This window comes from Melanaphis sacchari, unplaced genomic scaffold (genome assembly GCF_002803265.2).
Source record: "Melanaphis sacchari strain LSU unplaced genomic scaffold, SCAv2.0 Contig132_pilon_pilon, whole genome shotgun sequence".
NCBI classification, from domain to species: domain Eukaryota; kingdom Metazoa; phylum Arthropoda; class Insecta; order Hemiptera; family Aphididae; genus Melanaphis; species Melanaphis sacchari.
Window position 1 is genome coordinate 1276376 of NW_020270545.1, and position 27104 is coordinate 1303479.

At 25.7% G+C, this 27104-nt stretch overlaps 1 protein-coding gene across 1 annotated transcript in view; it reads left to right on the forward strand.

The window, feature by feature from the left end:
* Nucleotides 1-27104, forward strand: part of LOC112591371 (hemicentin-1-like) — a 184078-nt gene that overhangs the window by 16938 nt on the left and 140036 nt on the right. Inside the window, 1 exon segment of the mRNA XM_025335178.1 lies at nucleotides 14606-14744. Coding sequence (XP_025190963.1) covers nucleotides 14606-14744 — 139 coding nt within the window.

Sequence of the window (27104 nt, forward strand, 5' to 3'; positions counted from 1 at the left end):
TTTATTTTTTTTTTTGTACATACCTTCACTAGAAAATAGCTTGCAGTGTACAAAAAAATAAAAAATATAAAAAAGATATAGTATTAAACTCTAATGTAATAATTGATAATTATATTTTGTAAAATACAATATTCATGATTTAAATTAATTTATAATGTATAATATATTGTATATATTATAAAATACAGTGAAACCTCAATAACTCTAATCGGTTGGGGGCGAAAAAAAAATTCGAGTTATCGAAAATTCGACTTATAGAAGTTCGAGTTATCGAAGTTCCACTGTAATAATTCATTCAATAAAATAAATATATGTTATATTTCTTTTAGTATTAAATTTATAGTTTATACTATACGTCATGTTAACATTAACAAAAATCGTGTTAAATATGCGATTATTGACCAAAATCATTATGTAGATGTTGGTATTCACCAGTAAATATCCATATTTTGTTAATTTCGATATTCGCCAGGTGACTGTCAGCACTCACTAATGATAAACATATACCTTCACACACACACATACACATATTTGATATATATATATATATAAGTAATGCTTATATGATAAAATACGAATAATACGCTTGCTTTATTTTTTTAAAGTGGGGATTAGATAGTTTATTGTAATACTCATAAATTGATACATATTTCTGCGTTAACACAGTGGCTTGTCAACGGTGGCTACTGTGGCCATGGATCGATCATCATTGGTTAGCCATTAAATAAATAAACTAATATACCACTTTGTTGGCAAGGTCGCGTCACAAATCAGAATAATTAACGAAATGTCGTATGCAGTGCTTTTAATGGATTATACATTTGATTGGCGATTGATACATTCCATAATCAGTGACTCCACCGCATTTTCAACCCAGGCTACTGGTGCATAATGTTCTTATACCTGCAGCAAGCAGCCCCCGGCAAAATATAATATTTTTTTTAAATTGCGAAGGATTTTCCGCGCAATTATACTTGCAATCTTGCGTTGGTTTGATTTAGGCACAAGCGTTTTGACCGTATCTACAACACTGCCTCTTAAATTTATGTTCTTCAGTAATATTTTCAACCACATGTGGACAAAATTAAAAACAGAAACAATTTAATAATGTCATTTATTCTTCTATTTTTAGACCATTAAATACTTAAACTATATATATATATATAATTTCCAAGTCCATGTTCAACTTCAGGGATTATTTTCAGTATCTCATAACAATAGAGCTGGGACGCAGCCAATGTAATACCCTAAAAAAACACCAAAAATTCCCTATACAAAACATTTTTCTATCCTAAAAATGTAATATAATACACTCATTTATTTCTATTTATAAGTTTTAAAAATAAAATAGTATTTTAATTTAAATTTTAATCTGAAAAAAAATGCAAAATTAAATTTTATACTTTCATTGAATACATAAAACGGATTTGTCACAAAACGAATATTAAATAGCTAATTCTGAGAAGCTCTTTTGAACATGAAATGCATTTAAATCCAAGCTGTACACATAAACACATAATTAGTATAATATTTGTTTAATGCCTTTTAAAAATACAATTTTGATTACAAGGCGCATTCGATAAGCAAAATAGGTGAACTACGTCGTTAGTCTGTTTTTATTGAGTGGTTACGATATAAAAAAAAAAATGCAGAAATGTGAACACGAGAATTGCATAAATTCAAGGCATGAGCATAAAAATATACGTATACCCAAATGACTAACCAGTAACCTCTATAATAGAATACCATACCACCTGACTTGCTTATAAAGAATATTGTATATCAAACCTAGGTATAAAGTATGCCAATGTTATAATAATAAAATTTTGATTATATTAGTCAAGTTAAAAAATTATTATTGTATAATTACTTATTAATATTATGAATTATTGAGCGATATAGAACATTTATTTTAAATTCTATTAAACATACAATACTATTTTTAAGAAATTTTTCTCGTATCTATCAAATAAATAATATATCACAATATTATATTTGTGTGGGTTTTTTTTTTTCAAATAAATTAAACGAATTGTATTACCAGTGATATTTCAGTGATTTTATATTCATATAGTTATTACATGATTAAAAAATATATAAATATATAATATATATATATTTAAAGATTATATAAACAAGAAATAAACAATAACGAAAAATAAAAAACAATAATAAATATAATGCCATGACACATTTTATAAATTGATTTTTGGAAATAACAATTTATTTTGAGAAAATCACGTTCAGTTTTCTATTTTTCTATTTACTTACATTTTTGTATGTATAATTAATATCAATTATAGTTATAAATGGTAACAAAGGAAGTGTAAATAATTTATAACATGGTCAGGGAACCTTATCAATGTATTAATTGTGCAAGGCATTTCTTATCAATAAAAAGGTAAGTCGATTTATAAATTTAAAACGGTATTATTAATATATTATACATTAAAAATTACTTAAAAGAGGAAAATGGTTTTTAATAATTCTATATTTAAGTTCAATCGTGTTGATGGTAAATATATCGAAGTCGAACTGACCGTCGCGTATCATTTCAATAGTAAATAATAATAAATAATAGTAATAAAAAAAATAAATAAATAATAAAAATAATAATAGTCTAGATGGAGCTGAAAAGCATTGTCAGTGTGTATTTATTTTTGTAACGATCAATTTTATAGAATGTAAAATAATTAATGTACAATATTTATTATTTTTATATTACGGAATGTATATATATATATATATATATAAAATTATTACAAGTCTTTACTCTAATATTTCTAGGTACGCCCATACCGCAGATGCGAGATTAAACTATGAAATGTCTGCTTATATATATTACATAATATCGTAGTCATCATCTTAATAAACGTGTATAGTAGGCATGTAATTTTCGGTCGACCACACGTGTTTGACGACGAGCTGTTGACCGAGCGTTCGGTTTTTCTATTACTTTTTTTTTTTTTTAGACACGCGCGTACTTTAAGCGAATTTTCCTATTCAGAAAACTAAAAATACTTTGGACTTATTTTTGGTAATATATATATATATATTTCATATAAGAATTCACCCCACGTCACTACCGCCACCCGCTCGCGGTGTCGTCCAGTCACAATACACGTCTAATTTGATAAATTATTCACCCCGCATTTTTATTTTTTTTCATTTCATATATGTACGTGTATTGCCGAGAGGTTTTTGGTTGGTTAGTGGAGGAAGGGGTGTTATTCTACTTAAGTTTTTTAGACGAAAGTCTATAAACATCGTTATCCGATAACAACGTTTTCCACACGCGTTGTGTTTTTTTATCCGTATCGAAACATTTTGAACATCACAGTGTTCAAAATTTAATAATTGTAATCGCTATCCTAATTCCCAATAATATTGTTTTATAAAATTATAAATTGAGCCCCCTTTAAGGTGCACTATTTGTCAGGGTTGGGGGTTACCCGATCTTAAGGTCTCCGTGTTTTTCTGAGACACACTCAGCAATCAACGATACGCGTTTGTGACCCAAGTATTTTTATACATAAATTCTGCAGAACGAGGTTCATTGAGATTTATATATTTTCTCCATTAAATTTTAAAATTTGTGTTAGATCTGAAAGGTCTGTGTTTAAAGGAAAATTCATTTTTTTTTTTTTTTTTTTTTTACTATAAAAATTTAAGTTGCGAATAACGTTCTCAAAATTAAATACATGATCGATTGATGTCAAAGGTTAACCTTTTTTTACTATAGAGTTTTTCCTAACACAAGAACCATATTTATTTTTTTATTTTACGGACGGAAGCCCAATTGAAATACAATACAGAAATCTACATTTACATTTGAAAAATATTTATGAATATAATATACTACACGACCGATGTGATCATAATTTATCATGATGTTATAAAATACATAGCAGTGCGTAATTCAGTTGATAACTTACTGGATAATAATAAACCTAAAAAAGTAAGCAATGTAATTGGCATTTAATGCAAATATTCCTATGTGAGACTTTTTAAGCGTTTAATTTATTGTATAAATGGATTTATTTTTTTTTTCGTTAATTAATATGTTATACGAAAAAACATATTTTTCGATTACAAAGACTACAACTGACAAAGTAGACTGAAATACAAAAATAAAAATTAACGACCTACTGTAGACAAATATATTACATTTTTGACAATTTATTGAGTTAACTTTTATATTACAAAAAGCACTTTTATTAAAAGTTTTTTTTTTTTTTACTTCAGTTAGATGGTTTCATTCAATTAACGACGTTATTTTATTGTATGGTTCAATGTTGCTTATTATATTATAATAAAAATAATAATACTGTTATACAAAGAAAATAACAATGATTCATCATTTTAATTTAAATTTATTCATAAATAATAAAAATAATAATAACAAAAAATGACAAGTAAATGCAGGAACCAAAGTCCGGAGTATTTACTACGTAAGATTAAGAATAATATGATATTAAATATTTTCATATCTTCCAATTTACATTTTTTTGTGTTCGAGATTGAGTGAATATATATATATATATAATGTAACTGGTTTTTCATATTATATTAATTGTTTTGCAAAATAATTTGATAAATAACCACTTTGAATAATTATTATATCTTGTTTTACTAATATTAAATATGTTAATATATAATCATTATCATATAATTACCAGTACCGTTAGACCACACTCATCACAGTTATCATATTATAGCCATGGATTTTTATTATAATTCTATAATTTAATCATTAAGTATTGTAACTTAAATACAACTAATATAAAGATTAAAAATCGATTTTTGAGAATAGTATCTTTTAGATGTGGTTATAGTATAACCGTTATACGACAACCTCACTCTTCATATTAACTGATTAAAACTTTGAATAATTATAAATAAGACGAATAGGGCTAAATTTCTGCTTTATTTTAAAATTACTCAATGGAAAATACATTTTTCTATTATAAATGTCGATTTAAAATTTTTGGTTCTTAGTCTTAGTACTAAACAATCAAATAACTTTTTATGAGTCATTTCCGTTTACAAACTATAGTATAAATGCTTCTGTAAATATATGTCTGATAAATAATATTAATAAATAAATATAATATTGTTCTTTTACAACGGTAACTATTAATGTTCTTGATGTTCTTGAATGGCTTAATTTCTTAAATTATTTGAACTTAATAATATTGTATAATAATTGTATATTAACAACTAGTGTTATAAATGTCTAACAATCCGTCTAAGTAAATAAATACGATTAAATGTTATTCGAAAAAAAATATGATCTGTAAAAAACGTTTATGTTCATCAAAATTACCTACTGGATATTTTTACAACTGATTCTCGCTATACTCTATACGTACCTAAGGTACGTATAATGTTTTTTACGTGTCATCACAATGACATGATTTGATAATGCTATTTTTAAAAAAATTGTAATAAATCCAAAGGTATCAATAGTTATGTACAAACGTATAACCGTGGATGATGTCGTTTTAAAGATAAAATATTAAAATTTAAAAAAAGAGATAAATACTACTAAAATATGAGCATTGATTATAATATTATTATAATCGTATAGACCACGAATCCCCTACGTCACACGAACCGCATAATATTAGTTTAGTAATAACATAATATATAGTCCGTATAATTGCCCTTTTAATAATATTGAAAAAAAAAATCCCAAAAAGCTTAAAATGATTATTCGTTTTTTTAGCGGGAGGGAGGGGTGGATTGGGTGATCGCCGTCGGTCGAAGATAAACGCCGATGAACGATTCGACTATATAATATATCTATATAAATGTATATTGGATCTGTTCATGTTTTACATGAGAATTCAATTATATGCGATTTAAATTTTCATGCGGACGGCTTAGGACCACCGCCGCAGATATTATAAAATCGCTACAGGCTCGACACAGTTTTTTGGGACGTGATCGCTGGCGGAGGATGTTGTATGGATGGCAGCCGGAGAGAGGAGAGGCTTGTCAAGGTACCTACATTGTGAATTATGTACAGACCGACGCCTCCTTCGTTCTAGGCCACCATCTACACCCTTTCACTTGTCCCAAGTATGGTAGCGGTGGCGGCAGTGGAAAACCATTATAATGTTTGAATATTAAAAAAAAAAAAAAAACCACCAGCGAAATGGTCCCGGGCTAATTAATATTTATGCTCAGAGGTTCAATATTCTCTGACCCTCTCTCTTCACACCGCTCATCTTCACACCCGAACACTGCTGACACCTTCGTCCCATTACAGTCGCCGCCACGCGCTCCCCTACTAACACATTTTCGTGGATATCGTTATATTATTATTATATCTATCCACATGGCCAACGCCCATCGCTCCGAAAGTTTAGTATATTTTTTTATTTTTAATATACCTACTACGATAAGTGCATGTGTGTGTTTCTGAAATAATAATATATAACTAATGCTACAATATTATTTTACACCGTGTCGTTGCTGATAGGGTATGGTATTTTTATTAAAAAAAAAAAAAAAAATATTCATTAAAAATCGACTTGCCAACGGCGTCCATGAAGATACGCGACTTGCAAGTTGTTGCTATAGTTGCTGTTATACAAACACCCAACGTATTCAGATAATCGTGTCGACGATGAATATAATATGTCCCTTATTGGACTTATATGAAATTAAATTTTTATGATTTCGATAAGACTGGCTTAAACGGCTCAATGGATTATGCCGAACCGTGTGAATACCTCTTCCGTAAAATTTTTCGAACTTTTTACGTCCGAAAAAAAGTTTTAGATTTTTATTTTTTGTTTATATTTTTAACCGATGTCTAAAAAAAATTCGAAAATCGGTAGGTTTTATGTCATAATTTTTCTTGTGGTTTAATCAAACAGAAACGCTATAGGTATACACTTAATATAATGGAATATAATATACTATGTTTACCATGAAATACCTTTATATAATATTATATTTTAGTTCATTGACTAAATAAATTTTAACAAAAACAATTATGTACACTTATTTAAATTTTATACTTGAATATTCTACTTTTAATTTTATTTGAGTTTGTTTTTCGATTACAATTGAAAATATTTCGAGTTCAAACCGGTATAAATTTGTAATATGTAAAATATTGTATATGAAATTAACAATTTTTACTAATAAAGTGTTATGATAAAATAGTTATTTAAAGTCTGTATGTGCAAGAGTGAAAGGGCACAGGATTACCCATCAAAATATCGGTCCTCTTCTACCTAACATAACAAATAGTAATTAATAACAACAGCTATAAAATAACTATAAAAACTAAAAATTGTGAAAAGCAATTTTTCTAATCATATTTCATATTTTGTAATGTAACTTGATATAAATTAATATTTTAAATTTACATTTAATGTACAATTGTGAGCGTTTTATTTTAAACAAATGACTACGTTTATATTAAATATTTAACTACATAATTTCAATAATCTACTATTTTATTATAAAAATAAACAATACACAATACTCTACAATATCTCTTAACCGATAGTTTTAAAATATAATAATTTTTTCATTACGCCCAACACCTATAGGTATATACGTTACAAGAATTTCCGTATTCAGATTTGTATCCTTATCTGAATATAAAAAGTATAAATTAATACGATGTAGGTATTATTGATTTAAAAAAATGTCCATATTTATTACATTATTGCGCAGGTACGATATGTGTATACTCGTTAATTGAAAACATTATTTTGGTGTTTCATATTTGCTACATGTTTTATAATAATTATTACATACATTATCGGCCAAACAGCCCTGTTCCCGCGGTTATCGTCCAAGCGACGATAAAGTTTCCATTATTTATTTAGCAAGTCGAGTCGTACAAGCTTCTAAGTGACAGTCGCGATTTAAATTTTGATAACCTCGCGTTTTAATTATAGTCGCTTCTCTTTCTCTGCTACCGCCGTCCGACAACCGACATTATTACTGACAGCGATTCGCTTCCTATCCATTTCCCAAAATGCCGGAATTAACAAACTGTAAATTAAATGTAGTGAGGAGTTAAAAACAACGAAATAAAAACCATACATATATACACTAAGTTATATAGCGAATGGCGAGGTCGCAATACATTATAATAATATAGAAAATTATATGAAATTACGAACGTGATTTTTAAGCAATCAAATTGTTCGGAAATCGTCCGAAAATATTATTTCACAAGTATTTACATCGTATAAAAGACACGTTTAATATAAACCATTAAACGTTGACATTATATTGTATAATAAAATTAACAATCACACCACACAACAATGTTTTCATGCAACCAAAGTATTTTAGTATTTCATTTAACGTGATGAAACATTATGTTATATTGTTTATTGAAATTGTAAAATATACTCATAAGAAATTTAAACGGTCCAGAATAAACGCATTAAACCAATTAAATTGTTTAACTATCATATAAATTATTCAAAGTGTTAATTTACTAATTATTACAATAATATATTTATATCATATACAAAACACAAACAGATAATTTTTTTATTTATGTGTTTTTATAGTTTTTTTTTTTTTTTAAAGTTTGTGTTAACTCTTGTTTATTATTACAAAAAAATATTACAAGCAAAATATTAAGTTTTATAAAAATTTCAAATGAATAGTTTTTTTATTCGCGATTTCCGTACAAAAGGCCTGCTGTCGATTTCTCTAACTCCGCCACTGAGACACCAGAATCAATTAAATTACACTGTTTAGCTCTAAAAATTATCAACAGGCTACCGGATGTGCCTGCGCATGTACTTTAAAGATATTTCTACGCGATCTATGTAGATTAACCAAAAAATATATCTTAAGACACACTCGCGTTGATACAACGGTAGTCTGCGAATAATATGTTTTTAATTATATTTAAAATGCCATTACCCTGCGCATGTTGTTATTATTATTATTTTGATTACTCGTCCATGATAGCATACGGAATCCAGATATACGCATGATACACAGACATACAGAAGTTTAATTAAAATAAACACAACGCTTCTCCAGCGTCCAGTCTGATTCAAAGAAAATAAACAGTATTATATAATAGAGGGAGCATAAAGGAAACCGGACTATTTTGGGGCCAACATATGATATTCACGTTTAAGTACACGTGTCGGTTATAATATTATATTAAAACAGTGAACTTTGCTCAGTGTCAGGATCGTACTTAAACTCTCATTCCTGCAGACGTTTGTATACTACCCCCGTGAGTCGACTAAAATATCCTCGTCTTATATAACTACAATCCATTTTTAATATTTAACGTTAGTTTTAAGTGACAAAAATTTCTCTGATTATGTTTATTCTTTATAATTTTTCTTACCTTCTCCGACCGGATTCAGTTGAAAATTGATGTTTTAACACTGTGTATTTACATGATTTACATAAAAATAATAATAATAATAATAATCAGTTACAGGTGAATTTTTTAAAATTCATAATTTTATTAAAGCCAACCAAAACTAAAACAAATGCATGTCAATTGTAAAATTAAATTTATACTGTTTTAACCGATTTTAATTTAGATAAAGCGTAATACCTACTCGAATATTAATTTTGTTTTGAAAATATTTTGTACAATAGATTGATTTAAAGAATTTTGCATAACTAACCATTTTGAAAATGTCTCTTCATTATATCGTGTTTATTCAACTATTTGAGCTGTTGAATTTAATTACAAATTCAAACATCACTAGTATTTCCAAAAAACATGAAAAATTTTGAGAATATTACGACATATAGTATGTTGATTAATTAAAATAAAATAATAATTTTATTTCAAAAATGTTCGGAGCTACCTAAAATTATTTTATTTATAAAAGCATGTGTACATATTATATTATTAATTGTCAAACGTGTAATTTCGTGATCATGATGGTTGTTCAGTGAAAAGTAACATCAAGTATTAAATATGATGATATGACAAAATAACAACGACCGTACTATATGCATATAAAACTTTCATGGCATGCAACTACTATTAATTATTATTACATGTTTTATATATATAAGTACGTTCTTATGGGTTAGTAATTCTTGTACGCTCTATTGAAGCTGTTTTTTTCCGATAAGCTTGGAAATTTCTTGAGTATCATCAACACAACATTTGTATTTTATACGCATAATACGAAACATATTGAGCCGTTGGTTTGGTTTGTAGTAGACTTTGTCAGAAAATCTATTTAACTTGAAAAAAAAATGGCATTTAAACTCAATGCATTGTCAACGGTGGCGGTCAAGGGTTAAGAATTATAGAACGAAAGCATGGGTGACTCTTGTTGTGTACGTACACCACTGTTACTCGACATTCACAGAGCAGAATGGTTTATAATATTATAATATAGTAGGTATAATCAAAAAAAAAAAAAAAAAAATAATAATAATATCATAGTGAATTTTTTTTCTCTTATAGCGTGTTTAATTTTCATGTAATGAGTTTCAAATTTCATTGTTCAAATTTAGGTCAGTGTAATTGATAGCAGCTTTTAAAATGAATTAAAACCAGAGTAAATTTATTTTGCAACGTAAATCTTATGATTATTGACTATAAAATGTTTTTTTTTTTTAATTAATATGAATTTAATTAATTCAGATAAATCTTTACCATTTATCTGAAAACACAATGATTTTTGACACGTTTAAATCATCCAAACGCATTGAAATAAACCCTCATGAATAATAAGTAAACATAAAAAATGCTTCTTTAAATAAAACTAATAACTTAAATCGATGATTCATGAGCATTTTTATTTGTTTATTATATTTAATAGATTAAAAAAATAATAATAATAATATTGTTGGTTAAATTACTTTATTTTTTTTTTTTTTTTTAAGTTATTAGGTTTTTAGGTAATTGTATGTATTACACATTCAATTCATTTTATATTTAATTTAATTTTCGTATTGATATTGATATATATATATATATATAATATATACATTAAATTATGTGTAAGAGTATAAATTACTTTATGTGGCTGTCTAATAAATTATGGTGAATCAGATTTGACTAGTTGGCCTGTGTTGGTTATCCCTGTCCGATATGTTCTTGTTAATACTATTAATGCATTATTCTAAACGCATTTATAAGACCTATAAATTAAAAATAATAAACCTAAAACCATTTCTTAAAAATAGCAGTACATTGTTGGTGATTAACGTTTTAATTTTTCAAAATATAAATATAATATTTCCACCAGTCTTAATTTTTTCAGTATTAGGGTTGGTTTCATTAAATACAAGATCTACAATTTTGGAAAATTATACTTTGTACATATACGTTTGTTGAGTTGGTTACTTATAATTATTGTTTTAAATATTTATGAATAAATAAATTATATTAACAATATTATGACTTTATTATTAGTATTATAATGTAATTTCCGATGACTTGTTGAAATATAGTATACTCGTATGTAGCTGTTTTGCCTGTATAATTCGCCGTCATAGAATATAATGATAAAACTATATTTTTTTTCTTTCTAGCGTACTACTGTCTCTTACCAATGCATATTTGGCCAAATAAGTAATCTTAATTTTGTCATTATCGCGTATATTTTTTTAGGTCCTACTAAATAATGAGCACTCTGATTAAAGTCTAACAAACCTGGCTATGTATTTTTAAATGAATACAATAAATTGTTGTTTATTTGTCATAGAATTACCTGGTTACCAAACTATTTTTTTTACGGTTTATCAAAATCTATTGACATAGAACAGATATTTTAACCAGTATTTCCATTTAAATGAATAATAAAATCAATAGTAAATAAATAATTTGAAGAATTAATAAAATAAGATGTCTGGGTAATCGCTAGTGTTAAATAATATAATATTTCATCATTATTACCAAGTTCGACGACATTGTATTGAACCCAAGACAAAACCCTTAACAAATTACATACTAGCTGTCATATACAATTTGAAATACCAGGTTTTTACCTTATTCGTGTTTCATTATATGTTCTCGTTGACCAAATTAGATTTTGCTTGAGAAATATAAAATATTGTAAATAATAACAGAGTATATTATTTGTTATTGAATCATTAGTTCACGTTCAGTAAGTTATAAAAATACAATACAATAATAAGTAAAAGTCTATGTATAATAACAATAAAACTCTACAGTTTACATAGTGTCTGTAAACGAGATTTCATTTATACCAGAATTCGATAAAATACGAAATGTTATTATCGTCGTATAATTATCATTATTGTCGACATATTTACTTAACGATTTACGATTCAGTATTTTGCATTCCATTTGTAATTTTAACTCTTAATTAATAAATAAAAAATAATGTCATTGATACATTAAATTCATATTTGTTTTATATTTATTATATATTTATTTATGAGTTTTTCGAGAAAAATGAATGCTATATAAACATGAATGTTACGGTTAATAAAATACAACATGAAAATTAGCCGACGTTAAATTTAAGTAATAATTTATTTTTACTAGTTTAATGTTTACTCCGTTAATACTTAATCGAATAGAAATATTTTAATTGTAAATAATGGTACTTACCTTGAAATAGAATAGTGTAATTCTAATTCATTATATTTACATAAGTGATTATGCTCCTAGAATAATTATAATTACTGTGTACCATCAACATTTATCCATAAGCACAATATTTTAATAAATTATGTTTTAATAAAACATTATGATGACTGTGGTGGTTATAATAATAATAATATCGGTTTTACTCGAAAACCCTATTATTTTTGTGTTGTTCCTAATTTTACGTAAATATAGGTGATAAAATATAAATAATTCTTTTGTAAATACTAAAATTTGATTCAATAATAAATAGGTAATGTTGTTCTATTATTAGTCGAATATATTGCAGAGCATCTGATATTCCTATTTTATTAATACACAAAAATCATTTGAATTTGATTCTGTCTTACTAGTATACTCATATCATATCTACCATCAATATATTTAAATTTTTTGATTTATTATTTACAGTCTGTAATCGAACATTTTCACTTCAATTTTCATTAAATGAATACGTCTACAAATCACACAATTAAGTAGGTACTGTAACAGACATTCACAATTACCAAATATGTTGCAAATCGACATTTTTCTATGCCACAACCGATGCTCTGTGATATGTATTTTAGAAAATAAATAATTAAATATAAAATATAAATTATTACTCGAATTTTTAAGCTTAATAATTTAAATAAATTTAAAATGCATAACGCGCACTAAAAAAAAAAAAAAAAATAAAATAAAATATACCAATTTTAATAAATTCTACTTATCTTGGCAGTTTACTTATTTTGCTATGATTTATATATCCATGGAATCTTTTGAAATTAAGTTGGAAGTGTTTAAGCCACCATTTTTTAAATGTCACCTTATTTAAATGTATCGTACTATCATAAATAACAACACTTGACAAATATTAACAATAATAATACTTAAAAAATAAGTATGTAAATGTATTAATTCTTTTTAAATCTAAAATTATCCAAAGAGTTTATTATTTGCCTACGTCATAGTTATCAAAATTGTAATTTTATATAATCATTAATCATTGTATCAATAAATGTGAAAGCAACATGATTTTATTTTGATCTGGTGATCATGTAATAATTTAAAATATCTATTTTTTATTTTATCTACATAAACTGTGAATAAAACAAACATTAAAATAATATTAGTATTAATAACTATAAAAAAATATTAGTTATAATTTGAAGCATTATGATGCATTTAATATTGTAAAATAATAAAATCAAAAAATCAATTCAGCAATATTCTCAATAATAAACACTATAGGTCTCATTTATAAAATTTATTCGGAGGCTTAAAATGTATATGGAACGTTTGAAATAAATGATTCCATGATATTGGATTGAAACTCCAAAATTAATTTTACTACGCCACACAACTATTGCAGTTCAAATACTTTTAAAAACATACTATACCTTAGACACATTCATTTACACCGAAATAATGACCTATTTTACACTTTAATAACTATGTTTATTGACCATCGTTATAATAGGTGGGTATGTTACCAATTAAAATTTAATGTATACACTGTTTATCACAAGTTTGACTCTTAATATTAATATATATTTATAGGTTAAGTAAGTTACAACTAGTTTTAAACTTAACTGACCTCTTTGACAACCTTATTTATACGGCTTTTGATGTTTACACCGAATTAACTAATCCTATAAAAGTTGGATAACGTATCTAAGTTAGTGGTATAGACTAGACAATGGCAAGATAAGGATAAGCTGAGAGGTTTTAACATTTTAAATAATATTTTAAAAATACTCTTCCCTGCAGAAAAAACTTCTTTTTAAACTTAGACATGTATTAAAATTATAACTCACATTAAGGTTACTGTAAAAATTGAAAATATCTTAATATTATATTTACTTCATCAAAATATCAAAGTCTTACAAGGAATCATTGTTAAGCTTTTGTATTCAAAAACAATTATTAGCCTTTTATATCCCTAAAAAATAAAAATATTTTATCTTGGTCACGTAAACAAAAATTTTATAATTTTACTCATCATCGTGTGGTATTTGTTCACAGGTGCAGTGCGACAGATATTCGCCGTCGTTCATGGAACTGCTTCATTGCCGTGTGACATTGCGCCACCGATACCCCACGATCCCCTGGACACTGTCATATTGGTTGTTTGGTACAGATATGAGAAAACGGCGATATACAGGTAAATTTCTGTTTTCATAATAACCCCTTATACTTGTAAATATGTCGTGGTTAAACAACGGCCGTGGTCGAAACCTTTGACTAAATCTAGTCAAAACAATTTCAATGACAACTATAAAATACTACACATTATTTTAATCTTTTACAATCAGTGACATAACGATTGTAAAAAAAGGAATATATGTACTAATATATTAACCGATCGTAATATTTTTATATTTTCATTTATTTTATATAATGTAGACTTAATGATACGAGTATAGTATTCGAATAGAATTATTAAAATAGGTATACGAATTTCATGTAATTAATTTCTTTTTACACGAGAATTCTTTATAATTACAGCAACGGAATTCGTAGATTCATGACTAAACGATGTTTTAACTAAATATTTTTTAAAACCCAAATTTTATACACACATATTTAATTATTAATAACTTATAATTTTAGCTCATAAATAACTATTTAGGTGCATTATATATATTTTTTCATAAACTATAAAACCTATTCTAAATCAATATAATTTGCAAATCTATTATTTTAATAGAAGTTTTAGGTTAACTATAAATTTATACAAAATCTATGTAATCAAATACTAAATCATTAATTTCTAAGTGATAGCCAAAAAGTATTAATTCATAATAATTATTTAACATTATAATATTAAATTAAGGTTAATTATCAACAAAATAGTAAATTCTGTGAACTATCCTCTTTGTAATCAAAATTCGTTTCTCTGAAATATACATTTAATTCAGACAAATAAGTTCCAACTAGGTAGAAAAAATATATTTGCAAACAAATATTTTATCTGTAGAACGGTTTGGTCCATAATAATTTAATTGTTTCTACATTATCATTTTTTAAAGTTAAGTCTAACTTAAATTCAAATAATGAGAATTACGCATAAAAACCTTTTGTTATTCAATGATATATTATTAAATAATATGACAATTATTAAAAATCATTCGTTTTAAACTAAGATATAACAGTTTGGAATTTACTATATTTTCCTTGTATAAGTTGAAATTTTATGATAGCGTCTTTTTGTTTTGAGCCCACAAATTGTTAAATCAACCGAACAGTTATAACAGAGAATATACAATTCCTAGGTATTTTTGTAATTATTCAATTGTTTGTAATTATCTGTTTTGTTTATTTTTTTATAACTTAAAGGAATAATAAAACGTACTATAAATCCCATTTAAACGTTTTATTACTTGGAATATACAATTTGAAAACCTACATTTGATAGGTCAGTTTAGATTTATATATATATATATATTATATAAACATATATATCTTACAAATGTATCTAGTGCAGACGTTAAGTTATAAACGACGATAATATATGATAATATGCGTATTTCACGCATAATATGTAGCAATAATACATCTAATATCTGTGTAATGTACTATAAAATGTGCCGGCATATTTTAATCTGATCAAATCAAATCAAAATTGTCTTAGATATACATGCATACGTATAAGTATACATAAACAGATTTTTTTTACCAATTACGTCCCCTTACGTTATTTTATTCAATGTATTTGATAACATTTTGGTTTTTTGAATTTACAAGTATAAAGATTTAACAACCGTATTTTTAAATACATAGAACTTTTTATATAAAATTCATGCAGTAATAGCCTTTGATGTGTATCAATTAACAAATTACAATTTGTATAAGTAGTTAATGAGTTAATAACTATACGATGTGTGTGTACGCGTTGAAATTAATATATGCTATTAGGTTAATTCTATATATATTTAGTATATGCGATTAAAAAAAATAATATACCTACTAAAGATTAATAAACTTACATTTTAAAATTTTGTGAAATGCTATTATTTTGTTAAACTATTATTAAGGAATATTATTCTTAGTATAAAAAGTTAAATAACTAAAAAACTTTTAATTTACGATAAAGACGCTTCGATACTTGCAAAAACAGTAATTTTTTTTTACAATTTACAATAAAAAAGCGGGTTTCATTTCGAAAAGAAATTTATATCACCACTGTAACATTTTTAAATGATACAGTATTTTAAGTGTTAAAAATAGTCTTTTATGAAAAGTTAAAATTTTAAAAATCAGAATTTTTATGCTTGAAATTTTGAATAAATATGATTGTTGAATTTATATAATTTTATTTTTTGTCGATTATTTAATAAACATTGTACGGTAAATGAGATAGACTTGTATAATAGTATAAATAAATTACTTTGAATATTTTTTTTTTAAAACATTTAATTTCAATAGATAAATACACATTTCTATATTATTACAATAATTGTTTTTATTTTTTTTTAAATTTTCCTAAAATTACTACAGTATTACATACATTTTTTTTGTTATCTTAAAAACAAAATTTGAACCACTGAATATTTTTATTTTTCAGCAATAGTTTTTTTTTTTTTGGTATTTTAGTTGGTACTTATTAGTTATTACAATAAATTAAAAACAATTAATGATAAAATAAATTTGATTTAATAGAAGAATATTATATAGAAACCAAAAAAAAAAAAAAAATTACTATTCAAAATAATGGCATAAATACTTTGTTTATAAGTATCCTAGTAGTTATTCTAAATACTTTTTAAAAGTATTTTATCTATGCTTTGTGGCTTATACTGCCGTCTGCTAGTATAGTAACGCTTTTCTCTCAAAATAAATAAATAAATAAATAATGATAATAATAAAATAAAATAAAATAAATAATTCAAAACAGATGGATGAGAGGTTTTGTGAATTTACTGGTGATAAATAAAATTGATCAATAATTAGAGGATTGCAATGTAGAAAACTGATGATCAAACTATTATGAGTGATAATTATATTTTGTTTTGTTTAATTATGTGCTTATATCTATACGTTAACCTCATAATATTAACGTTATTTTGTACTTGTTTTCGAATCATTCGAGCAGCCAACACGTGACTATAGGACTTTGTTTTATTCATTGTGTACTTTAAGTAACAGCACAAAAGTTATAATTCTATAATTTCCACTGAACGCTTAGTACGTCTCAGCTTATGAACAGTAATGTTTTTTTAAGAAAAATCCAGAAAACTACTTGAATAATAAAGCACATAATTTAATTATATTGTTAAAAACATTATTTATATGAACATCGTACTTAATCGATTTTAACATTAAAAATGACTTTCTAACATAAAAAAATAACTTCAAATCGATGCAACCTTGATGTATCTGCAATATTTTGCTATACTGCACATTAAATTGTCATTTATAATTTTTACAAAAAGAAAATTAAACATTTTTTCGTAGTTTATCGTTCGAGTAATACTATTTTAAGTGTAGGTACGCATGAATACATCAAACATTTTTGTAAATTAATCTAATATACCCACAATCGTTCATTATTATTTCAATATTTTCAGATAAGTATCATACGAAACAACATAATCAATAGAATTAAATGATTTACTAAAAATTAAATCAATAACATTAATAAGTTATTTTTTTCATAATGTTATTGTGCTATTGAATGACTGAAGTTTGTGTCAGCGTTCGGGGTAACAAATTCGATGAAATAATAATTATTATATAGGATAAACGGATATCTCAAAAAATGTTTTAAATAATATATTTTTTGGTAATGGAGGGAGGGATCAGAAATCGGAGTATAACCTCTGTTAGAAAATGGACATATTGATAACGGGTGAAATTCCCTTAGGTGGAAAGCTCCACATCACGTGTGCATAATTAACAATGTACGCCGAGGTTTGCGCAATACGTCGCAATCTCGTTATCATCATCGGTAAAATCCCAACGTTTCGATAAAATGCGTATGGGCTGAAAGTCGCTTTTAAATTGAATTGTGAGTGGGTGCAATAATCATAATAATAATAATAAAAAAAAAAAAAAGTTTAAAAAAAAAACAGTTTGCTTTGTACGCAACGATAATACTATGCGAATATTATCCCAATTAGGTTTCGGTATAAAACTCGGTGAGAGCCACGTAATAGCACAGGCCACCTGCATTAATGTAGAGAGAACGATAATGCTGCAGGGAGTACCTAATGGGAATTGTGCACGGCCCAAACCACCACCTCCACCGCCTTCATTGCCGACGATGGTTCTGACGTTAACCCTCGCCTTCGTCTACCACCACCATTGCTGAATGGTTAAAAGCACTCGAGATGTTGTCTATGCACTGCGATCACACACGCACTCGCCATTGCGGTTATTGTCTTTAAGCCCAGGGATGGACCCCGACTGACTCAAAGTGACTATATCGCAGCGGAGAGTGATTTCAAAAATTCAAAACACCCTCAGACTAATCATCGTAGCCCACTCCTACGCCTTTTATCAACATTACATCAACGGATTTGTTTTGTTAGTGCGCTCGTTTCTAAAACAAAAGTGTGTACACACATATTAATAATTATTGCCTAGTCTGCAGATGATATAAGATAAACGTCATAAAAAAACGTATGATGTTCATTATCAAATAACTGTGAAATGAAAAAATATAAAATTATCTCATGGTACTTTACGGCCATTTCTTTACATTCAGTTCTATTTACACATGCATCCAACACAGTCTCTTAATATTAACGATCGATTGTTGGACGTTTCCTTATGCCCACTGATTTATTATGATTTCCCAACACCGCCACTGTATCATGGGTATGGACGTGTTATTGTATAGTGGGAACGGAGCTCAATACTTTATTTTTGAAAATGTCGAGCGTACCCATATTATAACGACCATTAATCAGTATTTGCGGTGGTCGACATGGAGGTAACATATTATATTTTGAAAGTTTACTCAAAAATTACACACTGATTATATTATGGGTTAACGTTAGTCTTCTTCATTAATATTAATAAATCTCTTTCGTTTTATGAGTTTGTTCGTCGATGTATATTTTATAATAAAAGGAAATAATAATTATAATAATTAATTTAAAAAAATAAAATCTAAGTAAAATGCAACAAACTATAAAATAATTGGAATTCAACAATTACGCTACTATTAATACCGATGACTAATATAATTATAGTTATACAACAGATTTTGAAGTAAGACCAATATTATGATATTTACTTAAAAAATATATTTTTAAAGTTCGAATTGGAATTATTAGATAAATTTCAACATATAAAACTGTTACTCACTATAAATAAACAAAATAATAATAATTATTATTATTCAGTTAAATGATTAGTTTAAGTTTTATGTAATGTCCATTAATAGTTACACAATGTTTGATTATATTTTACGTATATACATTAAAATAAATTCGCATCACACAAATTATACTATAGGAAGTTTTTCTAATGTTTGTATGAAATAAATTTATTGATAAATGTAAATTTGTTTTATTGTAAATAAATGATAAATACTAAGTATCAAACGAAATATTAATTTGGAAATCCGATGTGTGAATATTTAACTGCGTAAATAAAAAGGATTATAATTTAAAGTAGTTGTATGAATTTACGTGACAAGGATAGTAATACCTGCGTGAACTCAAAAATTAAATTTTGAAATAAAGGAATACTAGAGATTAAACGATAAGATATGTTAGGGAGATTAAATAGGAGAAAAAAATATCTGGGACAAAAGTAGTTTTAAATCAAAAATAATAATGAACACCCTTAACATTTTCCCAGAGTCCCATAGAACAAAAAAGGTAATAATATGTTTTTCAACAGTATATTCTATTTATATTTCGTTAATTTATATTTTTGCTTTGTAAAATATTTTAATCATATTATATAATAACCATGAAGCTGCTTATGAAATTTTAAAAGTAAATATTTTTGTCGTGAAATACTTTTTTTTTGGAATTCAGGTGAATGGTTTGATTTATACACAAAATATTTTTCATGCATTATCATTTTAATTAAGGATCTACCAAGTTAATGATTATAAAATACAAATACTATTATTGAAATAATTATATTTATTTATAAATAAATATTTTAGAATAATCGAATAAATATTATTAAATTTAAATTAACAAATTAACTCTCTCTCTGCTTAGATATTAGAGTCTAACGTAATTTATGTTCAGGAAGTTTTACTATTTAAATCAATAATAAAAACCAGAGCTAAGAAATATTCTCATTACGTATTTTTTATGTAGATATATTATTTCAATAAGTTTTTTACTAACTGAGTTATTTTGACTGGATACATTTTTAAAATGATTTTTACCAATATTTCTTTTGACAAACCCCATTTATAGTTTTAAAAAAACGAAAAATGAATTGTCTTTTAGAAACTCGTTGTTTGTTTGGAATTAAGTAAAAAAAATTGTTCATTAAACAAAATACATTTCTAAATTGTATTGGTGAAAAACGATCTAACACACTTCCGCTAAAACATGTCATAGCGTTTGGAATAGGTGTATATTTAATAATTATCAATTAAATTTTCATTTCTACTTGGGTAATCAAACGGATGATTGAAAATCGAAGAACACCAAAAACATACACGAACACATCATAATCGAATAAAACTGTTTTTGTGGACGGGCCGGGACACTGTTATTGCAGTCGATTTTCGGCATGTACAAAAACACGTATTTTGACAATCACTGAAGATTTACACAACAATTAAAACAATGGACGCTGGGCAAAACGATAATAATATTATTTAGCGATTCGTTGTAGCCATTTGATTGCCAACGGCCAGACTTTTGAATAATAATAATTATTGTTGAATTCCCCTCATTGTTTTACCAATCATTTCCGTCAACCAAACTGCAGACAATAAAGACAATTATATTATACCCATCATCATCATCATTACCATCATCATCATTGATGTTGTCATTGCTGAACACATTTTTCAGTTGTACTTTGTCATACATAGTTTACACTGTTACGATGGTTATACGTTGATGAATTATTTTTTTCCTTTCTTTTTTTCCGTATCTGCAATGTTCAATTTTTTTTAAATATAAAAACTGTAAAAATATTTGAATGTTTTATTTTTTAAATAATGTGGTAATATTTTTGATTAATCAAATTCATAAGCTTATTCTCTTACAACAAATTGATAATTACTGTCACAGGACCGATTGAATATATTATTTTATTTGTCCTAAGTCGTTTTTATTTATTTAAATATATATTATATATTTATATTTACATCATATACATTTATACATTTATTTAGCTAGCAATAGCAATAATAAAAATAAAAAAAATAATTATTATAATTATAGTCGGTTAAGTTAAGTTGAATAACTTTTTAACTACCCGCCTAAGACAAAATTATGCACGTTATATAAAAATTAAAAATAAATTATGATACACTTCGTCACAAAAGTTTACATTTAAAATTTTTTATTATTACGTTTCAGTTGTTAAAAATATATTTGTATGCGTTGTATTATTCAATACATGACATTGTCATAATAATTAATCCGGAGATAGAAGGCTGTAGATTTTTTGTTTTGTTTTTTTTTTTTTTTTAATTTAAAAAAATCAACTACCATTACTATCATTATGTTATTCAAAACATATAGAAAATTTACCATATATATTTTATAAGTGAAAGGTAGTTTGTGCCCTATTAGTTTAGATCACACTCATGAATATAATAAAAATAAAATACCTACTTTAAAAAAATATTATGATATTCAATTGAAAATATAAATATACCTCCCAGGCTAAATCTATTTATCAGGATAAAATGAAAATAAAAATCTTGGAACATCACTAGACAAACCGTTAATTTGGAAACCTTACTTTCAAACCAAGATAAAAGTATACAATTCCAGACCCTTTTTCACCCTTTTCTAAAGATTATTTAAAATATTTAAATCAAATCATTTCTGTTCGAGTAGTGATCAGACTAGTTTGGTCATAGTATATTATATTGTACAATGTACATATACAAATTTGAGGTCCTGCCAATACATCTAACATTCACCCAATCCAACCATTTTAAAATACATAATATTAAGTTAACTGATGCACGATAGTATTTTACTAATATAATAATATAAAAAGGTTAACAAGTTGTAACTTATAATGATATTTTCCAACTTCATTACTGACGTTTTTATTTCAAATATAAATCTCCAACACTATCCCTAAAAATATGGTGTCTCTTTTTATTCTTGATAATCTTTCTTAGCTGTTAAATTTAAAGTGGAATAGCGATTTAATAAACTAAATTATAGTTATTAATAAAATTATTGGGTATAAGTAGTTATAGTATACTATTTAATCAATCAAGTTAATTTCTTTTTTACACCACTCACCCATATTACAATATTATTTATCGTCATAATGAATTACTTATTATATCACCTTATTGTATAAACGATTTTGTTTCATATATTAATAGAAATAAAAATAAATACTGTAAATACGATGACAACCAAGATTATCGATGTGCGCATTGCAGTCATAAGCGATTTATTTGGTAGGGATTTACGGTACAAATACGAAAAATAGAACAAAACGAACTGATAGACATATAACTTTGTCATCATGATATCTTACACGAGACTTTATCCGTTCCACAAAAAAAAAAAAACAAAAAACCCCATATAAAATATCATAAATCGTTTGCTACCTGAACACAAATCATCAAATCTGAAATGAACTACTCTTCGGTGGAGCTAGGGTTTCTTTGAATGAGAAACACGAAAGCTCGTGCGTACGCTATTCGCACGTAAATACACCATAAACAATAGACAGAATGTAGTTTAAAAATAAAAATGTATATGTACATGTATTTATCATAATTATCTGTTATTTTTTTTAATAGAGATATAATGACATAAAACTATATTATCATAATCACAAAAATGCATGTCGAAGTGGCGATTCGACGGAATTTTCACTCTTTGCGATCTAGGTTCAACGAAAAATCGTTTTCCTTCGGACACGCTGTAACGGTTTATTAATCAGACCCTGGGGGGATATAATATCGTACGAGTTTGTGTGTATATGTGCGTGTATTTTTTCCTCTCGTTACTTACTCTATTCGTCTCGAAATTACTCATCCGGGTTTTCTGGAGGGATTAAAAAAAAATAAAGGAACACAAGGAGCGCCCGGTGGGCATGTTTTTGCAACGGTAAACAAAACGCAAACAAAAAAAGAATATATTTATAATTTTGTGTTTTTTATTTATTTTTTTTTTTAATCCAAACACAGGGGTAAATCCTTTACGGTGTGCTCAACAGCAGCAGTGTACTTACCACCGCTGTCGTTTGATGAATATTACGCCATATTTTCTGCCAGCCGCGGTGGAACAATATAAATACAATATTATTATACAAGCAGGTCTTAATGATCCTAACTCTGAAATACAAAACATATAGTGTTGCCGTTTTTGGCCAGCGACGTCTTTGCGGACTTATACAATACTCAACGTTACAAGTGCTATGTAATTATCCGATTACCGTTCGACTAAAGCCTCTTTTACAACCTAACATACTGTATATATTGAATATTCCCATACGCTATCATAATATTGCTATATACCATACGAGTATGCGGTTTTTGTTTTTGTTTGTTCCGAACAGAAATATTATCATACCAATTGCTATATGGGAAACTGTTTGACAGTTGTACAATAATAATAATAATAATATAACAACAACGGTTAGAGTGAAATTCATAGTAAAAATATTTTGCAATAGCTCTAAGCTCTCAATAGTTCCTAAAAGTTAAGTTTGTCAGTAAATAGATGAAATTTATTTCTTCTGTTTAGATCTATAGAATAAAGTAAGATATAAGTCATATTTTTTTTTATTTTTTTTTTTTTTTTTTTTGAAAAAATTCCCTTAAATTTATTTCACTACAAAAAAAAAAAAAATATGTATCCGAATAATATAACCAAATACGTTTTATGGAAAACCTTGATTAATATGTCTGTACTCATCAATAATCAACATAAAAAATTAAAATGCAGATAATATATATATATATGACTTGAAAAACTATTCAATAAATTTGTTGATATTTTTAAAATGTTTTATTATAACAGAGTAATAGTTTTTAGAATGTATTTATTTTTTTTTTTTTAAATATATATTGTTTTTATGCGTGGTTGGATTTTGGTTTTGTAATATTAAAATTATGGACTTTTTAGGTTTACATTTTGTGTGACTAAAATAAACGCAAATAACAAAACTTTTCTTTTTATAAATTTTTAAAACTCTTTTGTTTATATAAAAACTTAAATTAAAATAAAATCATAATAATAAGAGTGTATACAAAAATGCTGAACACTTTCTGTAATTAAAGTGACAGGAATTGATAATAAACATATATCCACTTTTTGGACTACTATTTCCAAATTTTAAAAGTAAAAAACATGAAATGTTTTTAATAATTTAATTTATCTGCTTGATTGGTTATATTCAAACCATCATAATTCTTTAAAAAATACAATTCAAGTCTTTATTTGATAAATTTTGATTATCAAATCACTAAATTGATGACAATTTTTTATTTCTCCGTTTAGTTTTTTTTTTTTTTTTTTTTTTATATGTTAACTGTATTTATAGTTATTGGAATTTACAAATACCGTTTTGAAATTGCGCAAAATTAAAATAAATAAAATATAAAAGTAACGTAAAACTATTTTCATATTGATTATATTAATAATTTTTTAACATTATTGAACTTAAAGTTTTTAATCTTTTGTTTTCGTTATGTTTATAGTGTATATATAAATATGCTATTCTTAATGACTTTTATACAGATAACACTGCTGATAAAACTTAGAAATCGATGTCGTTATTTTAGTCAAAGTTTGCCATGTGCGGCAATAGCTTAGATACGTTTCCTAAAATTATTTTATTTTTCGATTCACGAGTTAGCTTAGGGAGGGTAAGCTATTGACTTAACGATAATGTGTTTTCATTCGGTAAACACTTTTTAGGATAGTAAATGTGGTCCATGTAGCATATGAAATCGATCGGAAATCGGATGTAGATTGTACTTTGGATATGTCAACCTAACCTTTCCATTAAAAAAAAAAAAAAAAAAAAACCCATTAAATCGAAAAAACTAACAAGATTTACATTTTTTTTTTTTTGCATCAGTATTTTGACTTTCGTTGATTCTAGTTCAAACAGCATGTTGTATATACTTGAAAGTCGAACAGACAATATTTACAATTTAATACTTGCACATAATATATTTCCTAACAATAAATTATACACACATTTACAAAGATATTTTTCGGTTATTTTCAATTATATTTTTTCTTACATTCTGAATTCCATATTGTAACCATTTCATTGAAATTTAAACAAATAACATTTAATGTAACTAAGATTTCTTTCCATTCTAAAAATATTATGCCAAATAAACTATGAATAGTAAAAGATTTCAAATTTTAATATTTACCATAGTTCATATATTTGACAAAGAACTAAAAACAATGTCAAACCTACTTTCGAACATTTTATTATTTGTGAGTCGAAAAAATTGAAAAATTTTGAATATTTAAACACTTATCAAACAATAGTCATCATTTAAATAATATTTCAACTAACCAAAAAAATTATTGTCTAATTATTTTTATTTTATTGAGTCAATATTTGTTTCTTTTACATTATATAATATAAACATATCTATAGAATAGTTTTTATTGTTATGATTATTGTTCGTTTTATATATCTAATTCAAAATTTAGAATTATTTAAATTACAAACATACCAATATTAGTGATATAATTTGGCAATATTAGATTGCACCGGAATTTAACATAATATTATAATATGATACTTATGTCATAAAATAGTTTTGCATCACGTCAGTGATCAGTTAAAATTTTGTATTTTAATTTAGTTTTTTAATTTATTTTGTATAATATTACAAAGTAGCTTATTGCTATTTCGATACATTATACTATTTATAGTAAACTAATAAACCATATAATTTTTATAAATGACAAAATATAGAATAATTTTAACTTCATCATAATTTTTTTAATCTAAGTTCAACATTGTATAATATTGAGATTACGTGTAATGAACTAGCATTCTCATAAAACCATTTTGAATTCTTTCAAAATATTCCAGTGATACATATTTACAATTGAAAAACAGAATTTATTTTAATTTTTTTTGTAAAATTATCAATTAGTACTTTAAATTTGAATATCGTGGCTAAAATTATAACTATAATATAATAAATGTTAACAAATATTTAGTAACATAGTAATTTGTTTTGTTTTTGTAACAAATTGGATTTGTAAGTAATAATATATTTGAATTAAAAATGTTTTTCAATCGTTGTATTGAGCTTTTACTTTTAATCCTGTAAATGAGTTTTAATAGTGAAAAACAAAACTGTATAGTTGTAAATAATTTTGAACTCATTAAAAATGAGTTGTTTATTACT